At 35.5% G+C, this 25,485-nt stretch overlaps 1 protein-coding gene across 3 annotated transcripts; it reads left to right on the forward strand.

Annotated features, from left to right (window-relative positions):
* The first annotated feature begins 739 nt into the window (after positions 1 to 739).
* Positions 740 to 25,343, forward strand: rtn3 (reticulon 3). 3 transcript variants are annotated; one of them, XM_048185658.1, is made up of 9 exons: positions 740 to 1,044; positions 6,141 to 6,185; positions 9,553 to 12,183; positions 17,956 to 18,163; positions 19,688 to 19,826; positions 20,639 to 20,708; positions 20,872 to 20,918; positions 22,912 to 22,970; positions 23,152 to 25,343. In XM_048185658.1, the coding sequence occupies exons 1-9, from the start codon at positions 951 to 953 to the stop codon at positions 23,198 to 23,200; spliced, it is 3,342 nt and encodes a 1,113-aa protein (XP_048041615.1). In that variant the 5' UTR covers positions 740 to 950; the 3' UTR covers positions 23,201 to 25,343. The 3 variants fall into 3 exon arrangements, with proteins under 3 accessions (XP_048041615.1, XP_048041616.1, XP_048041617.1); XM_048185659.1 differs by lacking the exon at positions 9,553 to 12,183 and having other exon boundaries at positions 758 to 1,044; XM_048185660.1 differs by lacking the exons at positions 6,141 to 6,185; positions 9,553 to 12,183 and having other exon boundaries at positions 760 to 1,044.
* The last annotated feature ends 142 nt before the right edge of the window (positions 25,344 to 25,485 follow it).

The raw sequence follows: 25,485 nt of genomic DNA on the forward strand, positions 1-25,485 counted from the left end.
GTGTTTTTCCTTTTGCTTCTGCCTTGACTTGTACGTCAACCTTTAGGACTTGCATAGCCATTTTGTCTATTATTTAATTGCCTTCTGGTACCCACAGTAAGTACAAAAGTCTGGTACCACAGTAAACACCATACGAAACAGAGGGAAATCTTATCTAGGCCCCTCTGCACCATCATAACATAGCGAAGACATGTCTGTTGCCAACCAAAGGATGGCGCTGTTTCACAAAAAATGAAACACTGACCCAGCATTGTCATGGTAGAAAATATCTCCAATGCACACAAATGCGAAAACGTTACATAATCACGGCCCATATAGTTACATAGTGTTTACTATATCTTTTCTAAGTAGGATAGGATAGATTAGCCATCAACCTAATCCAAACTGTTCGTAGGTTTCGTTTCAGAGTTAATAACGACTGTTTGGATGGTCGAGACGACAGGATATGAGGAATCTGTAGCAATTCAGGTTGATATATTATCGTAAGATTATTTTAATGACTAATAACAATCACAGATAATAGTTTTAGATCATACTTTAATACAGAAAGCATTTGTTTACAACACATGACGCGGTCTGTATGTGTATGGGGCAGGTGAAAATGAGAAAATGGCGGATTGTGGAAGAATATAGAAGTTTTCGTGCACAAAATCAAAATACTTAACGTTATATGACGAACCCCTTTAAACAACCCATCGACCTCTCACCCTAATTATTCTCTCTCTCTCTCTCTCTCTCTCTCTCTCTCTCATGTACCCGCCCTGTTTGTCTTCCACCGCCCCCATCCACTGCAACATTCAGGCAGGTTCACCTAATGTGCTCGTGCAGGCTCGGTGACGCCGCTGCTGTATTGGGAAATACTCGGTGAATCGGGAACCTTCAGGTTATCATCAACAGCCACAACCTCAAACGACACCTCTGTACTGCAGATCCTGTAGAGCAACACAAAAATGGCAGATCCAATGACCCAATCTTCTCAGATTTCGTCGTCACAAGGCCTAAACGATGGACATTCTGCAGCGTCCAAAGACTCAAAGTTTTCCGGTAAGAGAACGTTAACAACATCCAACGGTCTCCTTGGATTTGTTCCGTTTGTTTTTAAGTTTAGAATATGTATTTATTTGCATTATAAATTATACCAGTGGAAATTAATTTGGCAGGTTGCGCTGTTTAAGGGCTATACGAGCTGACAGAGTCTAACGTTAACGTTATTTGAATGTATGCACATGTTTAAAATGTCTGTAACTCTCTGGCGTTATGTAATAGTCATGCACTGTTTATTTCTCACGTACACTTTCCATATCGCCTCCTTTTGGCATAGAAAGATTATTGACTACACTTTGCAGGGATAAATGGCATGGCGGATGTTGGACTCAGAATGAATGTGTTCTCATCCACAGCTTTGACCTGACGTTTATTTTTAGGAAAAGGCCACGGAGAAATATGGGGACACATAATACCTCTTTGAACTGAAATGGGCACATGTTGCGGCTCAGCTGATGATCTGCAGTGCAGATACATCCGAAACTGGAGGACGGTGTAAATGAAGGGAAAACCTACATACACACCCCATCTACATTTCTAGCGACGTGACAAAGCAGCTAGAGTAATCAATAGAGCTGTCTAGAACCAGTTATGAATCGTTCTTTTGAGTCGGCTCTTGTCAAAGAATCGATTATTATGTTCAGAACTGAATCGGTCCGAGCGGTTCTTGATTCAACCCTAGACATTTTTTAAGTAGATTTAAAATAATTGTATTATTACTGCATAATATTTGGATTATAAATTACTTTGTTTTTATGAACTGAATCATGGCTGCAACATACTGAACAGGGACACATTAAATTAAAGTAAATTCTTACATAAATAAGTAATACAAGTAAATTAATAAATGAATTTTTCTTATATATATATATATATATATATATATATATATATATATATATATATTAATGTTATATGTAATATGTAATATATATAATATGCCAAGTCAGTGTGACGTAATTTCGTGAATGGCGTTCTTTCGGTTCTTTAAAATGAACCGATTCGCTGAAATGAGTCGGACTTTGCATCGCTACTGTCAATTCTGAGCACACACACCAACAACAAAAAAGGCTTTGTTAATCATTTCTTCTCGCTTGTCTTGTATAAACAGTCTTAAAAGCGATATTTTTATATATTTTAGAAATGTAAACAAACCCCATTACACTAATAAATGCAGTTCAATTTGTCCATTTACACATTTTCAGTCGTTGTGTGAAATGACACGCTTTGTTCGGATCGTGTATATTTTTCCGTTTTGAAAACAATGAAACGACATCATGTCCTTCGGGTCCTGCATATTTTCCGTTGTGAAAACAATGCAGCGTGGTTTTTGTTGACTAGGGATGTTGGTTCAGTGCTTTTTAGGTCGCAGCATATATGGAGCGCTTCTGTCCTCCTTGGTTTGGCTTTATTAAGGCGTCTGGGAATCTAATTGAATTAGAACGTGAAGTTAAGGCTCGTGACGTCACCCTGCTCTGAATTTTTAGCACGGTTTAAAATGTTTGATGCCTTCAGTTGCTGTTTTGGCTCTTGAGCTTAGGCACACTTCAGTCTGAACATGACTGGAATGATGTTGACATGATGACTGTCTTACAGGCTTATTATCACAGACATCATATGTGAAGGTGACATATTGAACCAGATGGTTAAATTTAGCTGCAGTGGCCTTCCAGGACACAATCTGAGATGCCTGTGCGGGTGCCATTGCACTGAGGACGGATCATAATGTTACACAAATTCTACACAAGTATGTAAGGTAGTAAAAATGTCATACTTAACCAAGTGTCATTTTAATGCAGTATTCTGGGTTAAATTCAAGTTAAGCTCAATCAATACCGTCTGTGACTGTGAATTAACAGTTACGCACTTTCATTTGGAAATCTGTGGAGCAAGCATGCAGTGGTCGCCTCATAGACTTTCTTTGTAAGTGCATTTGTTTGTGAGTCAATGATTTGTCAAACTTAATGTTGTTGACTCATAACAGAAACAGCAATTTTAAGCCTGTGTCATTGCATTGTCGGTCAATGACGTCATATCCACGTTACCCTCGATTTACTGTTTTACTTCTATAGAAACCATGGAAACACCAAAGACGCTATAATATAGTATTCAATTTTCTTGATTTACCGAGAGTAATATGTTTGTACCGTGCCTCAGAGGAAAAACACTATTCTGTCAAGTGGCTAACATAGCATAATCGGATGCAGCTTTATTTGCAGTAACAGTAATACAGAATTTTCTCCACCATACAATATATTTTAAAATTAATTGCATGGCATTTAGCAATACAAGTCTTCCAGCTTTTATTAATATGATATTCTAATATCGATTTGGCTTACTGCAGTGTGCAACAAGTGTCTCATACCTGCCACAAACTAACATTATAACATAATTTTCAAAACACTCAAACGTATTTAAGTATGATCATAAACAAAAATGTTAAAAAGCACAGCTGTTTTTTAATATTGATAATAATAAGAAGTATTTCTTGAGCTTCAAATCGGCATGTTGTGACACTGAAGACTGAAGTAATGATGCTGAAAATTCAGCTTTGCCATCACAGGAATAAATTACATTTTAAAATATAAAAAAATAAACAGATTATTTTAAATTGTAATAATATTTCACAATATTAGTTTTTACTGTATTTTTGATCAAATAAATGCAGCCGTAGTGAGCATAAGATACTTTCAAAAACATAACCTTACCGACTCCAAACTTTTGAGTCGTAGTGTATATTAAAGTTGCATGCATAACAATTATTTAAAAAATGCTAATTTGTGTATATATTGATATGTGCATTTTGCTAACTAGATGACACTATAGCATTCCACATTGCAGGGCATGTCAACAACCCCTATACTTGTATTCAACCCAGAACAATCCATTAAAAATGTGTCATTCCAAATGGGACCAAGAGATTTTTAACTATGATCATCTAAACTCATCTTATATCAACACTGTCAGCCTTTATCGGCCTCTCTTTTCTCTCTGGGAGTGATGCCTAAGGTCAATGCAGCTGGCTGAGGCAGCAGTCTTAAAGCTTTAGGTGTCATGATTCAGTCCCCTCAGGAATAGAGCTGATATTGCTGGCATGACAGAGATGCCACACAGGCTCTTCCAGTGTCAGAGGCCAATCTATTCCCACTTAAAGCGCTGCCGTGTAACACAAGCCATCTTGGTGCATTTAACCTTTGTCCTTGCAATAGATAGTATCTAGCTATCTGGTCCTTAACCTTATTTCCTAACTAAATGTTTGCCAACTAAATAGTACCAGGCAACCATCGTAAGATGTCAGATTGTGATGCTCTAATTGCATCACATGGTTATTGCTGCCAGCAGATTCTATATGGCTGACTCATAAATAGGGAAAAAAACTTCAATCAATATGAGGGTGTGAAGATTTGTCAGGGTTTTGGTGTCCACATCAGTGGTGCAAGGTGTGTCCAAGCATTCGGGTGTGGTTTTGGGCAAGGAATGCCGTGAAGCAGGGGTACACTCCTTATTTGTGACTTGTAGAGCTTGCCCTGTTTAAGACTGCTGTGCTTCTAGATCAACCTGTTCTCTTTAACTTTCTCACTACTCTCACTGTTGGCACTCCCTGTTCTGTTGAGATTCCAACATAGATTAATCCCATTAGGTGACCTAGTGTTGCCTCTATAGCTTGATTGACCTAACTGTTGAAAGTGGCTATAGTTCCGGATGAATGCAAATATTGTTTGCTTCCAAATCACATGAATTTTTGAAGTGTGGCTGAAAATGGCTTCACTTAACAGGTTACGTAACACAGTGGTGCAACATGTGGGTGCTTTGCAGGGTTAGATGTCAGAAAGAATGGGAGGGATCATTGAAAATTCCATGGGAAAGTTCCACCGTTTGAATATTGTGAGTAAGTATTGTACGCTATGCAGCTGAATCATCGAGGGATGGTGTGTATTTTATTAGTCCTGTATGTGCTAAGTAAAAAGTGCCTATGGGTAGTTGATGCATAACATGAATTAACTTTTTATGTTTTTTTTTTTTTTTTTATAAGCATCATTAAAATTTATATTAATGTATAAACAAAAGTGTATATTTTAAGTAATTTGACTGGTCAGCATTCCTTTGGTTTTTTTTTTTTGTTTTACATTTTTTTTAATCACCTTAATGGAAGTTTTTTCCTAACAAACTTAATGGTAAATAAAATGTTCAAAATTTCAAATAATAAATCAAATTGTAATAATGGATGCTCAAATAATAAATAAAAATGCTCACATGCAGTTTCATTTTCTCATTTATGGTAGCAGTCATAATTAAAACTATAATTCGATACCCGCGTTAGAAAGTGGTCCTGTGAGTCTTGTAAATTAAGAGCTATGGGTGGCCATTTTGATAATTTTATTTATTATTTTAGCATTTGAACATTTAATTTATAATTTTAATTTTCTTAGAAAAAACTTCCATACACCTTTTTTGCCTTCACTAAATAAATTTTTAAAAGTACAGTATTCTGTGTAGTCTTTCAAGTAATATATGCTGCATGCATTGAGGAATAATGAGGAATGCTTTTTAAAATTAGAGAGAGTATCTTTAGAGAGAGTAGAGCATGATTATCTCATAAACATACTTGAATTTTAGATTAAAGGGATAGGTTACCAAAAAAGTACAATTCTGTCATTATTTACTCACACTTCATGTGTCATTCAAAACCTGTAAAACAAAAGACCTTTTGAAACAACATGTCTTTTTTTTTTTTTTTTTTTTGTCCATATATTGAAAGTCAATTGGTTCCAATGTTGTTTGGACCCCCAACATTCTTCAAAATGTCTTTTTTATGGTCCATAGTAGTTGTACAGGTTTGGAATGACACAAGGGTGAGTAAATGATGACAGATCTTTTACTTTTGGGCCTAGTACTATCCTTTTAAGTCATGTAAGTTGTCAAGGAAAGTGCTGTTTTTTTTCACTATCAGCTGTTTTTTCTTCTTTTTTAGTTCCTTGAGATGTAAAAGATGCTTCGCTGGGCATTTCACTAACATTTTCCCCTTTCAAATGTAGAGTATAAGAAGGATACTGAGACTTTTCTTCTCATTCTTCTGTCCTATTTTATTTTTTCAGATTCCTTTTTTTCTTCGCCTGTATCTCTCATTCAGTCTCCTCAAGGCAAGTGTATAGTTCTCTTCTGATGCTCGCCTGCTTCTCTACCTTTTATCTTTCTTTTCATGCTCCTCTGTCATCTCTGTTCTATTAAGTATGCTATTTCCCGCTGGGCTGCTGCTATGACACTCTCCATCCCTCTCGCCAGTGACCCTCTCCTCCTCTATACCAGACTAGATGCTCGCAGTAGTGGCTTCTTTTGAAGTTCTTCCTTTTAGGCGTATATGAAATGAAGCAGAGGACACAGAGGGAATCTACTGACTGTTTTCACGGAATCAAAAGAATTAGATCTTTATCTATGTTGCTAGAAGCTAACCCACCTCTGGGGAATATCATCAAAATGTCCTCTCCTTCAGTATGTATGGTCGTGATAACTCTGTTCTCACCTAAAAATGAATGATCAAACTAATAGTTAGTCTCGCACCTGCACGCCACTTGACCATGTACTGTGCAGTCCAACCACCCTTCCTGACCAGCAGTTTTGTAACATGACCCTTGCTGTTTCTAATGGTGACCCCTTGCAATCATGCATGTTGGAATCCATAATAACAGCCAAGTCCCTCCTGTTTTCAACAGTTTCTGAAATCCTCAAACTTGGATTCACTTCATGAATGTTCTTCAATTGAGGTCATCCACATTTCTGTGGCTGATATTCTGATAACTTATTTGATCTAACATGGTCTCTTCTTGACTCTGTAAATCCAGGCATTTACCACCAATACCCTGTAATATATGGTTTCCCAATCTAAAAAGTTGAATTTAGCCACTCAACGATCAGAATGAATACTGGCAACAATTTGTGGCTACCCCCTTTTTACCATTAATATCCCTGTCATTTCGTCGACACCCCACATCTGACATGGTTCACTGATTAAAAATGGGAAAGCTAAGTCCCCACAGATGCTAGAAATTCAATCGGCTCCAGTTTACCCACTGCAAACATGATTTAGGTCAGCGTTACTGTGGGTCCAGCTTAATCCCAAGATTGCCACCTTATTTTAAGATAGCAGAGAAGTTCAAGTTCACTTTGTGCGAGAGCAGAATCCTAAAAATGGATCAGGTTGGTGTCCCTGAGGATTCTTGTCCTTGATGTTCCCCCTCCCCCACAACAAGCCGTGTTTGGAGCTCCAACCCCAACACGCACTGGTCCTGAAGGTAGAGCGACACTGGGGAGGGATCTAGCAACAGGATGCTGCTCGGGGGTTACTTCCCCATGACTGCTGTGGCTGACTCTTCACCTGCTTTTTCCATGCATTTTGCATGTTGTCTTTTACCACAGAGTAAGAGGAAATCCTCAAGTTTTAGTCTTTTTGTTTGTTTGTTCTTTGTTTCTTGTCTGTTTACTTTCATTTATTTTAGCATTTATATATAAGCAGCATTAGAATAAAGTATGTTCATTATGTTCAGATCTTTAGATCATAAGTATCATAAGTATCCCTACAATGATTAGAACATTGTTATCTTTAAATTAAATTCAGTTAATGTTAGCTATTTAAAAACTGTAAAACCTAGAACTTTTAGGTATTTTGATAATGGAAAATATGTAGGGCTTTTTTTGTAAATAAAGTCTTTGGGTCTTAGTTCATCATGCCTAATGAAGTTTACAGGCATCTGGTCTAAATTACATTGATGTTTTAATGGTTTGTCATAATCGTGATGCTTAGTTTGCGCAATAAGAACAGTTACTTGACTTGAAAAGTTTAAAGTTAAATAGTTAAGTTAAAGTTAAATTTAAACAGTGGCGAGCAATAACATGTAAACTATTATACATTGGATCTATTTTCAGATGGCTTTATTTTCAAAAGGCTTTAGGAAAATACTAGTTTCTGTCAGTGAAAGTTTTTTTGTGTGTGTGTTAAATGTAGCCTACAGCATGCAAATTCAAAGATTATATCTTAAAGTAAAACCAGGAAATAGTAGGGTTGGAAAGGAACAAAAATGATTAGAATGTTAGAACGTGGTTGTCTCTCTGGAACCTGTTTTATCTCATCCAGCAGAGGAGACAGGAGAAATAATATAAAAAAATACTGCTTAGCATATAGCTTATTCTTATAGCTTATTTGTTAATTTAGGACAGTATTACTTTTACCATTTTTATTGTTATTTCAAATCTGTAGTCAGCACCAGTTAGCCAAGACTGAAAAGCTAATGTTATGCTAATCAGTGAGGCCATACATTGAAACATAGGGGTTGTGTTCGAAAGGGAACTGGCTTGCTGCCTCGCAGCCCAGTCAGTGTATGACTTCACAGGCTGTGTTTGTGTTTGAAGGTACCTCCTAAGGTTTCCAAGGCACTGTAACATAATAAACACAAATTAAAATTAATGCATATGTTTAGGTAATTTAATGCTTACTTCTCAGTAGGAAAAGTTTTTTTTTTTTAATTTATAAATTAATTTACTCTTCTAATACTTTTTTTTTTTTTTTTTTTTTTTTTTTTAGACAGCATTCTTACTTCTCCACAAATTGCCAAACTGCACGCATAGATCAACCAGATTGAGGCGTCTTAGTAGACAGGATGTGATACAAACATTGTAATTGGATATGCCTTGTTACCTGTCTACCGCCTCTTGCCTGTGAAGGCATAATTTTCCACCTTTTGGACACAGCCATTGTATTGCATGGTAAAATGGTCAGGATTTCCATTTTCAGCATGTGTCCAGCATTCACTTTGCTGCGTTCCCTGTGCTCTTGTAATTCTGGCTCATTGTGTCATCTACACCATAATTTGATTTCTTTATCCTCTTTCTCTTTTTTTTTTTATTAGTTTGACAGTTGAGGCATAGCTCAGACAGTCATTTAGAAGATTCCACAATAACAATAATTTAATCATTTAACAAATTATTTTGTTATTTTACTGAGGGTATTGAGTACTACTTTTTGTTTGTCTGTTTTGTTTGTTTCTTTGTTTTGGGGGTTGTTGTTTTGATTATGGATGTCATCTGAATTAATCTGTTGTGTAAATCTGCCCCTACATGATAAATACATTAAAAGCTTTAAGAAGTCTTGTGTGTGTCATTGAGATTTCTCAATGGTATCAGCACATTATCAAGCTGGCATGCAGACATCAAACTCCATCCATTACTATGTGGGACCATGCAGTGTGTGCATGACCGCTTTAGCTTCAGTTAAATGGATGCAAGCAATTAAGCATCTTGGGAATGCTACATAAAGTACCAGTGTAGCTGCTGATTGCTAAAGTTGTTGGGATTTTTTGGCTTTGAAATTGCACTGCTCTTAATTTGTTAAAGGCAAGCCTGAGCTTCAGATATGGTCCCCTGCTTTAGCAAATCAGAATTAAGGTAAGAGTTTGCCTTTTATCTTTGTTTCCAACCCTCCTTTTCCTCCTCTTTCCTGCTGCATGATGGATGCAGACAAAAGAGTGGTATTGGGCTCTGACAAGCCTTCAGAGAATTTGGCTACCTCTCTTCGCTTTTCTCAGTCAAGTTCCTTTTCTCCAGTTGCTTATGGAATTGAATCTTCAGGATCACCTAGTGACAACATAGATCGTACATTCAAAGAGAAACGGGAGCTTTTTGACTCATCTCTTGGCTCTCAAAAGCAGGACTCGCCTATAAAAACGTCCCCAGTATCTGAGAGAATCAAAGCATTGGAAGCTTTAGCTGCAAAGCAGAATGATTTTGATGGGGGGTTTCCACATTTTAAAGAGCGTCACTATGAGAAGTCCCCTACAGAATCACAAGGAATTTCCTCCCGCTTATCCTTTCAGAAAAGGACAACGTCAAATGAACAGGAATCTCCTGAATCACCCTTTGAAGTGCTTGGTGAGGCAAGGCGTGGAAGTGACTTTGAGGACACCGCTGACTGGATGAGAGCTCATTTACCTCCTGCACCAGATTTCAACATTGAAGACCCAGATCTTGATGAGGAAAATGAGTCTCCCATTGTTCAGGAGAGTCCATCCAAAGTGATTAAAGCAAACAATGTTGATACAGCTGAAGCTCCAGAGCCTTTTGCAGGAGTTCCTGATCAGTTTATGGACAGTCCTATCAAGGTTGCAGATGACCTCAATCAGTCAATTGATGATGACAACAAGCAATCAAAACAAGAGAGTGTTGAGGAAGATTCTGAATTTGACCTGAACTTTCTACCAACAGCCTATATGTGGGAAAAGCAAGAGAAATCTGATACGGCCACTCAAGGCTATCAGATATTCCCTGACAATCAAGAGCTTCCTTCCACCCCTGCTCCTCCTGCAGATTTTGAGTCTCCATCACCTCCTGTGTCCCAACAAGTGGAGTCGCCTTCTACACAACATTCCAACATTTCAAAAGGAAATTTGGAGCCTGCTGAAATCCAGGAGGTAGACAGCTCTGGGGAGTCTGATGATACAGTGATTGAGGAAGCCATGAACATCCCAACAGTGGTAAACAAGGACTTTGACACCAAACCCCACAAGGAAGAGGAGACAATGCCAAACAATGAGAAACAGACAATTCAGGTACCTATTATTAATGTTATTGAAACTGAGGAACAAGTGTTAAGTGATGATGAAGAACAGTATGAGGTAGAAGGAGAGGACGATGATGGTGAAAAGTGTCAGATATTGCAAGGTGAGAGCAGAGGGTCACCAGAGCAACACCACTCAGAGGTTTCAGAACATGCATCTGTGGAAACTCTACATGAAGAACATAAACCTGACCATGACATTTCCTCTCAGACAAATCAAACTGACTCTGATGCTGAGCACTTTCCTGAGCACAAGGTGATTGACGATGATTATGAAAGTGGCATTTTCCTCCAGTCCTCCCCAGACTCAGGAGGCCTGAATTTCGAGGACTCTCAAGAGCAGTCACACATGTCTCAGAATTTAGTGTCTTTTGAACCCCTTAAAGAGTCATCCCTTGATAAAGAGCTTGAAAAGACTGCAGAAATACTTTCTGACCTTCCCCCTGACATCAGTTCTCCCTCAAATGAGCCCAGTGATATAGAGACTTACCTGGATCATTACGCCAGTGAAGAGCTTGCTTTAAAAGACCAGCTGAATTTGACTTATTTTAAGGAGAGTAAAGTTAAGGAAACAGAGCTTTCAAAGTCAAACTGTCTTCCAGATGATCAAAATATCAGTGCTCCTGTTCAAGAATCCTTTGATAATATTACTGATAATTTCAATGAGACACCCAACGAATGCAAACTAGACAATGAATCTGTGCCTGAGCCTTCCCTATTTGACACTTCATCTGACATTCCTGATGATTTTGAGACTATTCTCTCTCAAAACAAAATGCCAAGTGTTGATTCAGAAGATCAAACGTCAATAGTAGAAATCAAGAGTTCTACCTTGCAGGAACAGGAGTTACCAGTGCTATCCATTGACCGACAAACCCCAGTTCAAGAGAACCCACCTGCACCATTCCCCTCTTTCCACAGTGAGCAGTCTAACAAAATCAATGTTATTTCTGAGCCTGCGACAAATGAGGTTGCTGAGGTATCCGAGATAAAGAAGTCTGAACCTCAAGATGTGACCCCCAAAGATCTTTTAGATAGACCAGATTCGCCAGAGACCATGAGTGATACAGAAACGTTTGAAGCAGAGTGCTCAGTAACCGCAGCGACTGACAGCTTTGTGGAGTTCATGAGGGAGTGTCTTAAGTCACGGCAGGATGAGGAACCTGAGGGCTTCAGTTCCGGACAAACTATAGATCAAAATCCCGAATCTGATGCTCCTCCTTCCACTCAATCCCCCCCAGCAATGATCATGGATTTGGAGCAGGAGCGCCTCACAATTTCTGCTTTGAAAGAGCTCGGGAGCAGCCAAGAGGAGGAAGACGAGAATATTCCCACAGTGAAGACTGTCATAAAACCTGATAAAGCTCCACTTCCTACACCAAATCCTGAGACTTCAATCACCTCATCTTCTCAAACTCTTCCAAATGAGTATCAGCCAGTACTTCCCAAAGAGGTAGAGGCAATCGACCTTTGGGTAGCAGAGGCCTACCACCTTGCAGAGCATGTCTTGACAGCAATACTAACCCACCTTACAGGTAACATGTCTTTCTTCTGGGCAAGCAGCCTGCTAACCCTGCACGCATAGTATGCCCAGATACTAGACCTTACTTACCTCTTTTACTTTATAACTCAATTTGAATTCACTAACCTATATGTATGGTTCTGAAAAGATGGCAAAAACTAAACATTTTCAAGTAATTACAATAGTCTTATGGAGATTCTACATGTCTTGTTTTTTTGGAAATCTTTAATTGTGAGCAGTTTTAATAAACATATAAGCTTAGACCAGTCATAACATTATATTGTTTTTTTTTTCTGTGCCATGTCTCATGACCTTAAAAACTTGATGGTATCATTTTAAAAGGAATACATATAAACATTCCTGCAGGGTGGCTGTGTGGCATGCACAGCCCTTGAAGTCAGGTGACAGTTTATGTCTAGTCTCATGTTTCATCTTTTTACGTAGCCTTCTACAGGAAGGCCATTGGGAATGAAGTCAGGGTGAATGTGTCATTTAAAAGGAGTAGCATTATCTTCCATTTGGCAGTTAGTAAGCTATTGTTATGTGTGAACTGATCTGGTGTGAGACTAGAGTGTTGCAGAATAATCAGTTTTATAAAAAAAAAAAATTCACTTAAAGGGAGAAATGCTTGGCCTTCCCCACAAGGACAATATTTAACTTCCCCCTATAGTTTTGCTGACGTGAAAAGATCATTCTTCACACATGGTCCTGTAAGACATGCAGTTGTTTCTCAAATATGCAGACAGAAAGGTTCTACGCCTGACTCATTATTTGTAGCAAGTACATTTTCTGCATGCCTTCATTTACCATGAATGACTGTTACGATGTTTACAAGTACGCTCTTTAATAATTGTTGAAAAATAAACTTTCTTAAAAAATAAAAAACACTGAGGTTATATTAAGGCTACGTGACTATAACAAACAAATAATTGTCGAATATTTCCCTTGATTATTGTAAGCATGGATTATTAATTTGTAAATATATTAAAATACTTATTTTGTTTGCGGAACCTACACATATGGTGACACTTTACAACAAGTATTAGCATTAGTTAATTCATCAGTTATCATGAACTAGCAATTAACTTTTTGCAGAATTTATAGGATGTTAATTTATAAATATAAATATTCTGTATTGGTGGTAAATATTCTATAATGGTGTAAAAATAACTGTTTATGTATTTAACCTTGTGGGCTGTAGGGCTGGAACTAACCATTTTTCCCCCCTCAATCGATTTTTATTTATAAATTATTTTTTAGATTAATGGAATAATCTAACTAAACAGCGTTAAATGCTTTTTAACCGGTTGCAGAGAGTACGTTTGAGCCACGCGTCTCGCACCCACGGCAGCTCCTAAAAAAGAGAATGCATATGAACGCAGCCATATTAAGCACAAAATATGGGACTGGCAACCATATTCTAGTGCTGTATAAAAATTCACTGTAATAGTCCAAATACTTACACTGTCATTTTGAAGTAGGAGAGCCCTGGGATGTTTTCTTTTCAGATGCTTTTGCATAGAAGTTGTGCTGCTGTGCTTTGCCATTTTAGTTTTACAGATCATGCAGAGCAGCATTTATTTGGTCTCTGTAAAAAAAAAAAAAAAAAAAAAAAAAATGAACACACTTTATGGCTGTTTCTTGAGCATGCCTGACAAACTGTCACATTCCATGCAAATCAACTAATTTACATAATTGACATAATCATTTACGTCAATGCGTGGTTCCGGCCCTACTCTAAAACGTTTTCCAATTTTTTTTTTTTTTTTTTTTTTTCATATAGTATAGTAATTAATTTCTTGTGCCAGTTGCCAGATATAGTTGTAACAGAGTAAGTGGGTTATTTAACAGATCTAGAGCATATTGTTTGTCTCACTTTTCAGTCTCTACTTGAGTTGTTTGCTGTGGGTGAAATTTTTTGACAATGATTGTATCTTGGTATTATAGCTGTCAATCATTTAAGTACAGCTGACAGAGCTGTTTTAGTGGTGTGAAAGTTTGTTTTAATGGGTGTGTTGGTTTCCACTTGGGCTTGCCAGAGATGTAGATAATATGAGGTTGTGTAAACTCAAGCATAGGTTTGGTTAATCACTGTATTATGTACTCAGAATTATGTATATGAATCTACGAATAAATATTCACAGTAGGCATTTGAATTTTTACAAATGCTCTGCCTTGTAAAACATACTAGTTTAATTAACTTAAGACTTAAAAAGGATAAGAAGCAAGTGCAAACGTTTTAAGCATGCTGAAACAGAAAGTAGTGTATAAATATGGCCAATAGCCTTTAAATAACTGACCTCATTAGGTTTTCATTGCATGAAAATTGGCTCACACTGTTCGTTTCTGAACATACAAATGAGCACTCGCTGTAACAAGTAAAATCTATTTTTTTTTTTTTTTCTTGAGCTTGGGTGAAGATGATTTCATGCATGACTCTTGTGATGATTCAGACACATGTGGACTCTTACACAGATTCGCACAAATGCATTAGATGGTGCTTGTACCTTTAAGAGCTGAGCTATGCGAGAACTAAAAGAGGCCACTGCGGCTCAGCAGCCACTGGGACATGCTGTTGTATCTGGGTCCACTAGCCCTGGTGAGGGAGGAAGGGAATGATAGCGAATGACTGTTCTCAGCCTAGGCTGCCTCCCTGTGGGCACTGGCAAAGCATGCTGGGAGGGACTCAGACCCCTGCAGTGAGCAAGGAGGAAACCCCTCACATTCACTATTCACTGTTAGCCCCCGAGCAGTCAGAGTGGACAAAAACAATAGTGCTCTCTCATTCTCTGAATTATTTGCCACACACCATTGTGCTGTAGTTATGTCACGTTGACTGTTGTTGTAAACAATTTTTCTTCTTCAGGTTGCTCAATAATTGTTTATTCTTGTTTTATATTACTTTTTTCCCCAGTTCCCCTCAAAATGCATCATGCAACTGATCAGAGCTCATCCAGATGATGTTGTTTTAAATGTGCCTGTTTTTTTTTATGATAAATGGTTGAGTACAATACCAAATCGTTTTAAATATCTGAGTTTTCATTATAAAATTAGTCTTTGCATTAATTTTGAGGACTGGCTTTGGGACTTTGGTGTCCCATGACTCTTTATATATATATATATATATATATATATATATATATATATATATATATATATATATATATATATATATATATATATATATATATATAAAAACATTCATGGTACAATTCCATATTCTGAGAACATACACTACTGTTCAAAAGTCTGGAGCCAGTAAAAGAAATCAGTACTTCTATTCAGCAAGGATACATTAACTTCATCAAAAGTAACAGTAAAGACATTTATAATGTTACAAAAGATTTTTATCTCAAATAAATGCTGTTCTTTTGAACATTTCTATTCATCAAATTTCCTCAAGTGTATCAGTTTCCACAAAAAAATATTAAAGTGTAACTTTGCCGATTTTCACAGCTTTGTATTGTTTCAATGTTGGTATATGTAAATTAGCATTGTTTACTCGTTCTCTGTGATATATGGGCTGAAAAATTCACATTTATTTTTCAGCAAAAGACTTTTGACATCTCCAGGGCTTTCATGAAAACTAGAGATTTTACTTTCACATTTTTGTATCCCCACCAACGGACAGTCGGATTGACAGAGGGTTATTAACAGAACAGTTATTGTAAGGGTAGGGTTATCGCTGAAAATTGGATCATAGCCTACTTTGTCTACTCTTTAAACGGCATTGTGGTAAAAATGGAACACCATGGCAATAGTTTTCTTACCTGTATGCGACGATATTTTGCTTTTTGATTTTTCCCTCTCCGTTTGGCATAAAACACTGTGTTTGTGGTCATCCAGATTGAAGTTGACTACAAACATGGAGGTTTTACAGATTTTCTGTCGCGGCGTCTCCATATTTCCAATTCTTTGCAGCCTTTAGCCACTCCCTACATAGCTCTGGATCTTTCAGTGGAAACTGAAAGTAACTCACTCCCGCTAAATGTTAACTCTTTGAATTCTTGCACCCGGCACCCCATTATGACTAAAAGTTTGCTGAGAAGTATTTCCTTCTATGCAGTAAGCGTATCCATAGCAAACTGGTGGGAGTGGCTTTGGACGGCAACATGCCCAGTGCATTATGGGTGTTGAAGTTTTCCTACCTATTTGGCAAAAGGGAAGACAAAAGCCTTTTTTCTTTGTTTTCTCTAGTCAGGTAGCACCGATTTCACATGTTTCACCTTCTGCTGTATGGGCAGCCAAGTTTTATTGAAAGCCCATTTTGCCAGTGGTGAAGTAACGCTTTAAGCAGCACAAATGTTTTCAACATTGATAATAATAAATGTTTCTTGAGCAGCAAATCGGAATATTGGAATGATTTCTGAAGGATCATGTGACAATGAAGACTGGAGTAATGATGCTGAAAATTCAGCTTTGCATCACAAGAATTTTACATTTAAAAATATATTCAAATACAAACGGTTATTTTAAATTTGAATGATATTTTACAATATTACTGTTGATCAAAAACTGTAAATTCAGCCTTGCAGACTGAATTTTTTTTTTTTTTAATTTTTGAATATTTTTTTAAAAACATGAAAAAATACTTTCTGACCCCAAACTTTTGAACTTTTGAACTTTAGCATGTTACCTATTATTTAATATATATATATATATATATATATATATATATATATATATATATATATATATATATATATATATATATATATATATATATATATATATATATATATTTTTTTTTTTTTTTTTTTTTTTTTGTTTGTTTGTTTGTTTGTTTTGGCCTGTACCTTCTCAGTGGTCTTGACCTTGGCTATAATTAAATCATACAAAAATGTCATTCTATATACGCTATTTAACAGATATTCATTAAGTATTTTTGCTAAACTAGTTTCAAATAACAAAAATGTAATATTTGCATTACGGTATATTGCAGAGTTTAAACATTCTCTGAAAACAAAGAAAAGCTGTACCTGACCATGTATTGCTTGAAGTGAATGCATGAATGCATTTACAGTCTCTTGGAGAAAGAGAGCCATATCTGTGCTTGAGGTGATATATTAAAGCTGACAGACCAAACATAGTAAGAGTGGAAGACGTGGTTGTGTTTTCAACCAGTCAGCGCTTGCACGTGTAAGGTCTTGTGTTTCAGGACCCATCACCACACATGGCCAAGTATGAATTCCTCATCTATGAAGAAAGTGTTTGCCAGCAAATATATATATATATATATATATATATATATATATATATATATATATATATATATATATATATATATATATATATATATTATAGGGTGTATTGTACTGTTCTTTTGTGGTACTTCTGGTACATTTTTATGACGTTTGATGTTTTGAATACCACCATCTTCCACCATAGACTATTTATGCGTCTGTGATTTCCTGAGAAATGGAAACATGCAGAACAGAACCCCCTCAAGGCATCGCTCCACGTGGGGAATGCCATTTATGTAAGGCTTCTTTAAAAGGTTCCTTTCAGGCTGCATCACCAACCATTCGAAAACTGCATTATGTAACCACAGCTGTATCGAAAATATGAGCTCTGTATTATTTATGACAGAACTAATGATTTTACAGTTCAGATACAAAAAAAGAACCCATTAAAATATGGTGTTACTGCCTTCTACTGCTGCAAGCTCTGGATTGAAAATGTTTTGCACCAATCAATATTTTTGTCATCTGCTGTTTTTATTTCCTGTAACGTTCATCAAAACACACCACGCACACATTTTTCACATGCTCTTTCTGTCGTGCAGTGAATGACCTGGTACACTGGCGGGACCCTAAGAAGTCAGGCGTGGTGTTTGGCGTGTCACTGCTGTTGCTGCTTTCTCTGGCAGCATTTAGCGTGATCAGCGTGATCTCCTACCTGCTGCTGGCCCTGCTCTGTGTCACCATCTCTTTCCGCATCTACAAGTCTGTCATCCAGGCTGTGCAGAAGTCGAACGATGGACATCCTTTCAAGTGAGAGTCTCATCTTTGTTTGCCCAGTACATATTTGAGAAAACGGATGATATATATTTATTGTATAATATGTATTTAAAAAACTTTGGGCCAAAAGTTATGTCCGGTCAATGAAAATCTTTACCCTTAATTCAAATATTATAAAAAATTTGTTTATTAAAAAGAGACACTTTTTGGCCAGGCTGTCATACAAAATAAACACATTTTGTATTGAATGAATTATGAACACGTACAAAAACAAGAGAGAACCAATTAAATATTTATAGCTGATTATGTTGTAGTCATTGTATGCTTTTTCCTGTAGCTGTTTAGTGTTTTTTTTTCTTCCCTCATATTTAAAATATTGACAAAATATAGAATAGTTCCCTCATATTTTGATGGTTTAATTAAAAAATTAAAAACAAACTTTTTTTCTGTGTATAAATAAATTATTATTATTATTTTTTTTTTTTATATATTTCAGTCAAACCAAAAATTATTTAATTATTTTTCTGTATTATGCAGACCAGACAAGTAATTTGGCAAATATCACTTTTTAAAAAAAGAACAAGCTTCTGCGCACATACATACTCAAACACGCAAACCTATAGACTAAACATGTAAATGAACAGCAAGAATGCATTAAGGATTCGGTTTTCAGCAGGAAAGGTGTCATTTAAGTGGCCCCTAAAGTAATAATTAACAATTTTTACAACGGAAGTGATTCAATCAAAAACCAACTTTAGCTCGATAATAATTTTCCTATTGTCACTGTGAAGCTGCTCTGAAACAATGTGTATTGTGAAAAGTGCTATATAAATGAAGATGACTTGACACTAGATATAATTTTTTTTATATATATTTTTTTTTTTTACTAGTGGGTGCAGGACATTATAGTTAATTTATGTAAGTGAGGATAGCAAAATAAAGTAAACTGTGAGGTATTATACCCAAAAATTCTTCATACAGTGGACTACCAATAAAACTGATAAAAATTTGGAACCAGAAATTATTCAGACACTTTGACCTGACCATGTTTTGCTTAAGTGTTATCTGACATAATTAAGATTAATTTTTTATGACACAGTTTAACTTTTTTTTTTTACCTTTTTTTTTTTTAAACTATAGTGAATAAACTGTAATATTGAATGAAATGTTCAAGGTGTCTGAATACATTTTAATTTGACTGTGTGTGTGTATGTATATATAATATAATATCATATAATTGTATAAAAAATATGGATAAACTGTATGTAAAAATGTATTGTGATCATATAAAAATATAACAATTACAATATAGAATGTAATAAAAAATAGAATTTATATTATTTTATATAATTCATATTATTATAATATTTTGTCTGTGTATGTTAAGCTGGTTTAGGAGAAAGTATTTTTTGTTAAAATACAAGCTACACATTTCACTGTTAACATATAGGTCTGTTTGGCATTTATTGTCATGCTCAGTGTTAGTAGAGGTTGGTTTTCAGTGCAGTGTGTGGGTATGTGACAGGGCTAATTGGGTTGACCCATGTTTCCTGACAGGTCTCTGATGGAGAAAGATGTCACCGTGCCACCCGAGACCTTCCGCAAGCACGTGGACGCCTGTCTCACTCACGTCAACCGTGTGCTCAAACAGATGAGCCGCCTCTTTCTGGTCGAGGATCTGGTGGATTCCCTCAAGGTCAGTGTCAGACCAGCAATTAGAAATGAAGAGATTTAAAAGTGCAGTTCACCCTTTCCTTCAGAATTTATTTGCTCTCTTGTTGTTCCAAACCTGTATGACTTTCTTCTGTAGATACTGGATATTTTAAGGAATGTAATGTCTTTTCCATACAACATGTTTATAAGGATATTTAAATTCCAAAAATGACGAGAAAAAACATGTATCAGCGGTGGAAGCTTGGCTTTCACTGCTGACTACCCTTCGTGGGTTTCAGATGTAATTTGTAACTGAGATTTGGAGATCTGGATCCAGAGGGTGGGTGGGTATTACATAGGGTGTTTTTTTTTTTTTTTTTTTAGTTTAATTGTATATATATATATATATATATATATATATATATATATATATATATTATTTTTTTTTATTTTTCCTCTTTGTTAATCATACGCATTATTATTTATGCTTATATGTAGGTATATATGCGAATGTATACGTAGATGTGTATGTGTATCTGTATGTATATGTATGTGTACACATGTGTATGTGTGTGTACATGCATGTATGTATATATTATATACTGTTATTTATTTATTCATTTATTTATTTTTTGGCGTGTATATACCTTCATGTATTGTTCTCTTTAAAATGTATAAAAATAAAAAAAGATTTGATCACAAAAAAAGAGAAAAAACATGTATCTCCTTTATGATTCTAAACTATATTAGCTGTCATTTCATGTCCATTTAGAAAATTGTGTTCTCAGGTTTTATGGTATAAGAGGGATACAAAGGATTTCTGTTCTTTTGACCCATATTTCCTTGTGTTTTCAGCTGGCAGTGGTTATGTGGCTGCTGACATATGTTGGAGCGGTCTTCAATGGCATCACCATCCTTATCCTCGGTAGGCCAAATATACCACTTTTAGCACCACACTTAAATTTGAGAGTTGTTTTTAGAGCAAAACTGCTTCATATTTGGATACAGAGACTGACCATTTTGTAATTATACCATATGGAGATTAAGAATGATCATAATCACCCGATACTGGGTGTGTTCTTTTCCAGCTGACATCCTGCTCTTCAGTGTACCGCCCGTCTATGAGAAAAACAAGGTCAGATTTTTTTTTTATATTTTTTTTTTTGCTTTTCAAACTATGCATTGTGTGCTCTTAAAGAGTATTTATTGTGAGGTTCCAAATAAGAGATTGTATAATAATAATAATAAATATAGAAATCTTTTGTGATATTATAAATGTCTTTACTGTCAATGTTATTCAATTTAATGCATCCTTGCTGAATTAAAGTATTAATATCTTAAAAAAAATTTTTTTTAAATCCCACTGAACCCAAACTTTTAAATGGTTTTTATACTGTTAGTATGTACTTTAGTATAAATATTTACTATTGTATATCTAGTATATATTAAAATATATACAAATATACTTTTACTATATCTATATTTGTAAATCCAAATATTTAACTATAGCTTTAACTATATAAATCTAACTATGCTCAGGCAAAAAGACATTTTACATGGTAACTAATTTAGTTCTACCTAATTAAGGTGAGGTACTGTTACTTGGTGTGTCTTTTTATCTTACACCTTTAACCCTGTGATGGCATTTAAACATCTTTATATGGCATTAACTTAAAAGCAAGCAATTAACATTTCTATGAAACAGGTAAATTGCAATAAATACTAATTAAATCAAAACAGGACAGAGAAGCATATGTTGTATTCATGTTCCTACATGTACTAACAAATAATTCTTATGTTAACTAGTATTACAGGTTACTCTTGTTACTCATGATCTTTAATGACACACAAAAACGTTTCACTGCACACATAAGTACACAATTTTAAAACACACTTACAGTGAGTTGTTTTTGAAAAGCATCTTTTAATGGATGACATTTGCTCAGATGCAGTTAGTGTTTGAGAACAGGCGGCCCACTCAGACTGAACAGTAATCAGTATGTATGATTATTGCACCAGAGGGGGCTTATGTAAGCCCTTTCTGAAGACTTGTCATAATCTTTTCTTAAAGCATTTGTCAAGTCTTAAATTCTTATGTAACTGTGATTGTTAATGAGTGCCTGATGCCTGAGTCCCTTCTGACCTTTTTTAAATTAAATACAGCGCTAATGAAGATAATGTACGGAAATAATGATGTGTTCATAATGGTGCCACAAAACTCTCAACTGTCACTTTAATCTCCATGGCACAGAGCACTACGCACTGACCTCAAAACTGCAGTAACCCAGTTTTTAATATCTTCACAATGAGAAAATTAAAGTCATAACGCTCAGAAACAGTTTTTTGTATTCAGATGCTGTTATAGTTTTTATTATTATTATTTATTAGTATGTTTTTATTTTAATATTTTCCCATTTCCCATTTTTTTTACTTTCAGTTAGTTTTAATAATTTTGCTGTGTTTTTGTCATTTTTATTATATTTTTTAAAAATATTTCTATATAGTATTACATTTATTTTATTGTAGTTTTAGAAATTTAAGTACATCAAGTTAAAATAAATAAATAAGAGAAATGTTTCCTTGGCAACTAGTTGAAATATTCTTTTTTTTGTTATATTATGCCTTTTTTCAGGTAACTATAATAACCCTGCTCAGAAACAGGCCTTACATTGATCCAACTCATGATTTTTTTTTTTTCCCAGTCAGATCTATTTATATCAAATTATGGAATGTTTTATGCCATTCGGCAAAAATATTCTTCTTTAATATGTTATAAAACATGTTTAAAAGATCATTTAATTGCTATCTTGTAATTTTTATACACGCACATATTATATATATATATATATATATATATATATATATATATATATATATATATATATATGTTCTGCCTCTTGCTGCACTGTATGTGGATTGTATTTTCTTGCTTTTTATTGTATATAATTAATAATGTGAAACCAAACTAATTTACAAAGACAAAAGTTAGTTTCTATTTCTAGTAACCACTTAAAAACACATTGGAAACCACCCACAACATCCTAGCATTATGCCAGCATATTTGTTCATGGAAGTAATATTACAGATATTGTTTCTTATAATGCAACATCTCTTTGCTATTTCCACAGACTCAAATTGACCATTACATCGACATTGTACGCACTCAAGTCAACACTACAATTGCAAAGTAAGTATGCTTTGAGTAGAGTAATAAAGTATTAAAAATAAAGCAAGAATGTACACTTCCTGTTCATGCTATTTATCTATAAAGAATTGAGTTTTGGAAATGGCTGCCAATTAGTGAGGCCTCTATGGTACATAGTAATATTGCCACCTAATGGGTGTTTGTCTCATTGTTTCTCCCTCAGGCTTCAAGAGAAACTCCCAGGATCCATGAAGCGCTGTAAAGCAGAATGATCCTCTGCACCGATCAATTGTTGCCATGTTTACCATCCTTCTATCTTAAGCCGCCTCCCTTTACTCTAAGCCCCGCCCCCTTTCTCTCCTCTCCTGTTTAACCCTCACACCTTAAAACAACCATCTGCACTGAACCAGCTAGTATGTAAAATCTAAAAAGCTTCTTGATGTTAACTCTGCAGCTTATTAATGAGCATTAGGAAAAGAAGCTCGGGGCTCCGGGAGCTGGTGTTCTTCTACACAGGAAGTGATGAAATGCTACTCGATGCCCGTTTTGATGGCCAGTGTATGGAAGGATTTGTGAACTAGACTGAACTTATGACCTGGTTTTGAGTGTTTGGTTGTGCAGTAGTAATGAATAAAGACAGGTTTTGACTCAAAAGCAAATGTCTGTACTTTCAAAAATAACATTTCACTCAAAAATGCTGACAAAAAAAAAAAAGAACGTTCTGACACATACTTTCCCCCCTGTTTTTTTTTCTTCGAAAAATGTGTATGTATTTATCTGAAATGCACTGAACATTACTACTCTTGCACGTTTTGATCTTTCAGGATGGACTGGAATGCAACCAGCAGTGATAATTCGGTCTAGTTCACTATCCTCCCTGTTATTGGCGCAGTTTTTAATTTTGTGTATGTATATATAGTTCGATTACAACAGGCTCTTTGCTGTGAAGTAGTTAGTGTTGCTTTTTATATTTAAAAACAAAACAAATATACAGCTCTTATATTTCTCTTTCGCACCTCTCTTGCACTCAGTCGTCTGAGTTGAGTTCACATGTAAATGTTATTCTTATTACTCTTCACATAATAGTTATTATATTATATCTCGATTAGGTTGGCTGCTTTAAGTCCCCTGTCTGACATTGGCTTCGTAACAATAAATATTATTAATAACCGTAAGATTGAGTTTTATGTATAGGATCGTCAGAGCACCACAATACAGGCAATAATCTTATGCTAGATGTGAAGTTGGCCCCACAAGTCATTGATTTTTGTTAAAACACAGCCAATGGTCATCATTCATGTCATTTAGAATGGTAAAACTGTTTTTGTCAGCATTTTGGGGCATTCTTTACCCCCTTGGGCACTGAAGAAGTTTAAATAGTTAATGTGTTTAAGGCTGCAAAGAACATGCCATTATTTAAGCTGGATAATTACACTTACTAATCACATGTGATAACACTGTTTTTCCTTAAAAGTCAAGATCCCACTGCAAACACTGTTGGCTTTTAAGAGACAACTACAAAGGTGAATTGATTTCTGAAAGGGAAGGGTAACATGGTAAAAATGGCTTCAGATGTACACTGCACATAGACTACTTGGTGCGCAGTTTTGTTATGATAAATGGAATATGTACCGTATATCAATAGTTGCATTCATATTGTTGCTTTTATTACTATGTAGTCTGTAAGCTCACAATGGTTTTATTGTTCCGTTTGTTTAACATTCCAGCTGATGCAGTTGGAAGCATGTCCAAATTAGCATAGCATTGAAAATGTTAAACGTTAAAAGTCCCTTCACATTTTAAGAGTTTGTTCTGTGATTTTTATGGCCCCTTTTCCATAAACTTTAATTTTCCTCTCTCACACACCCTTTTATGCATGTTTACACACATGATAAGATTCAGACACAAATGTCTTTGTGTCATTGTGTTGCTTAACTGGCATGTTCCACAGGTGAGAGCACATGTGCGTGTTGCTTTTGAAGAACAGGTCAAGCTCTGACAATTTGTATTACCACAATTTTTTTTTTTTTCTTTCAATTTAAGGGTAAATTATGACTATATAACTACTTTTTTAATAGATGCAGACCTCTCTGTTTAGGTTCTACGTCATCGTATGTGCTTTCTTCTCCACTGAGTTTCGGTTTAATATTTGGGTATTTTTTTAACTTATTCCTGTAGTTCTTTAGCATGTTTGCTGTTTCTTTCCTGTGTTTCTCTCTGAGAAGGGTTGACGGAGGTCACATTCTTTTTGTTTTTGACTCTTGAAGACTAGATGTGGTGACTAACATCTACATTCAGTTTATTGATTTAAGATAAGTGAATATGTGGGAGCTTTTGGGGGGAAACGATGCAAACAGGAAAACTTGTGGTCCCTGTAATGATGTCAAAGTGAACTTAATAAAAATGCCAAAAGCATTTATAGTGTTTGAGCTTTTTTTTCTCCCCTCAGTAGATCTTATTACATTTGAGTTTTTTTTTTTTTTTTTTTTTATCACATTCACGAAAGTCATTCATAGTCACACCGTCCAAAAGTTTGGTGTCAGTACATATAAAAGTG

Source organism: Megalobrama amblycephala, linkage group LG3 (assembly GCF_018812025.1).
Source record: "Megalobrama amblycephala isolate DHTTF-2021 linkage group LG3, ASM1881202v1, whole genome shotgun sequence".
In the NCBI taxonomy this organism is placed as follows: Eukaryota; Metazoa; Chordata; class Actinopteri; order Cypriniformes; family Xenocyprididae; genus Megalobrama; species Megalobrama amblycephala.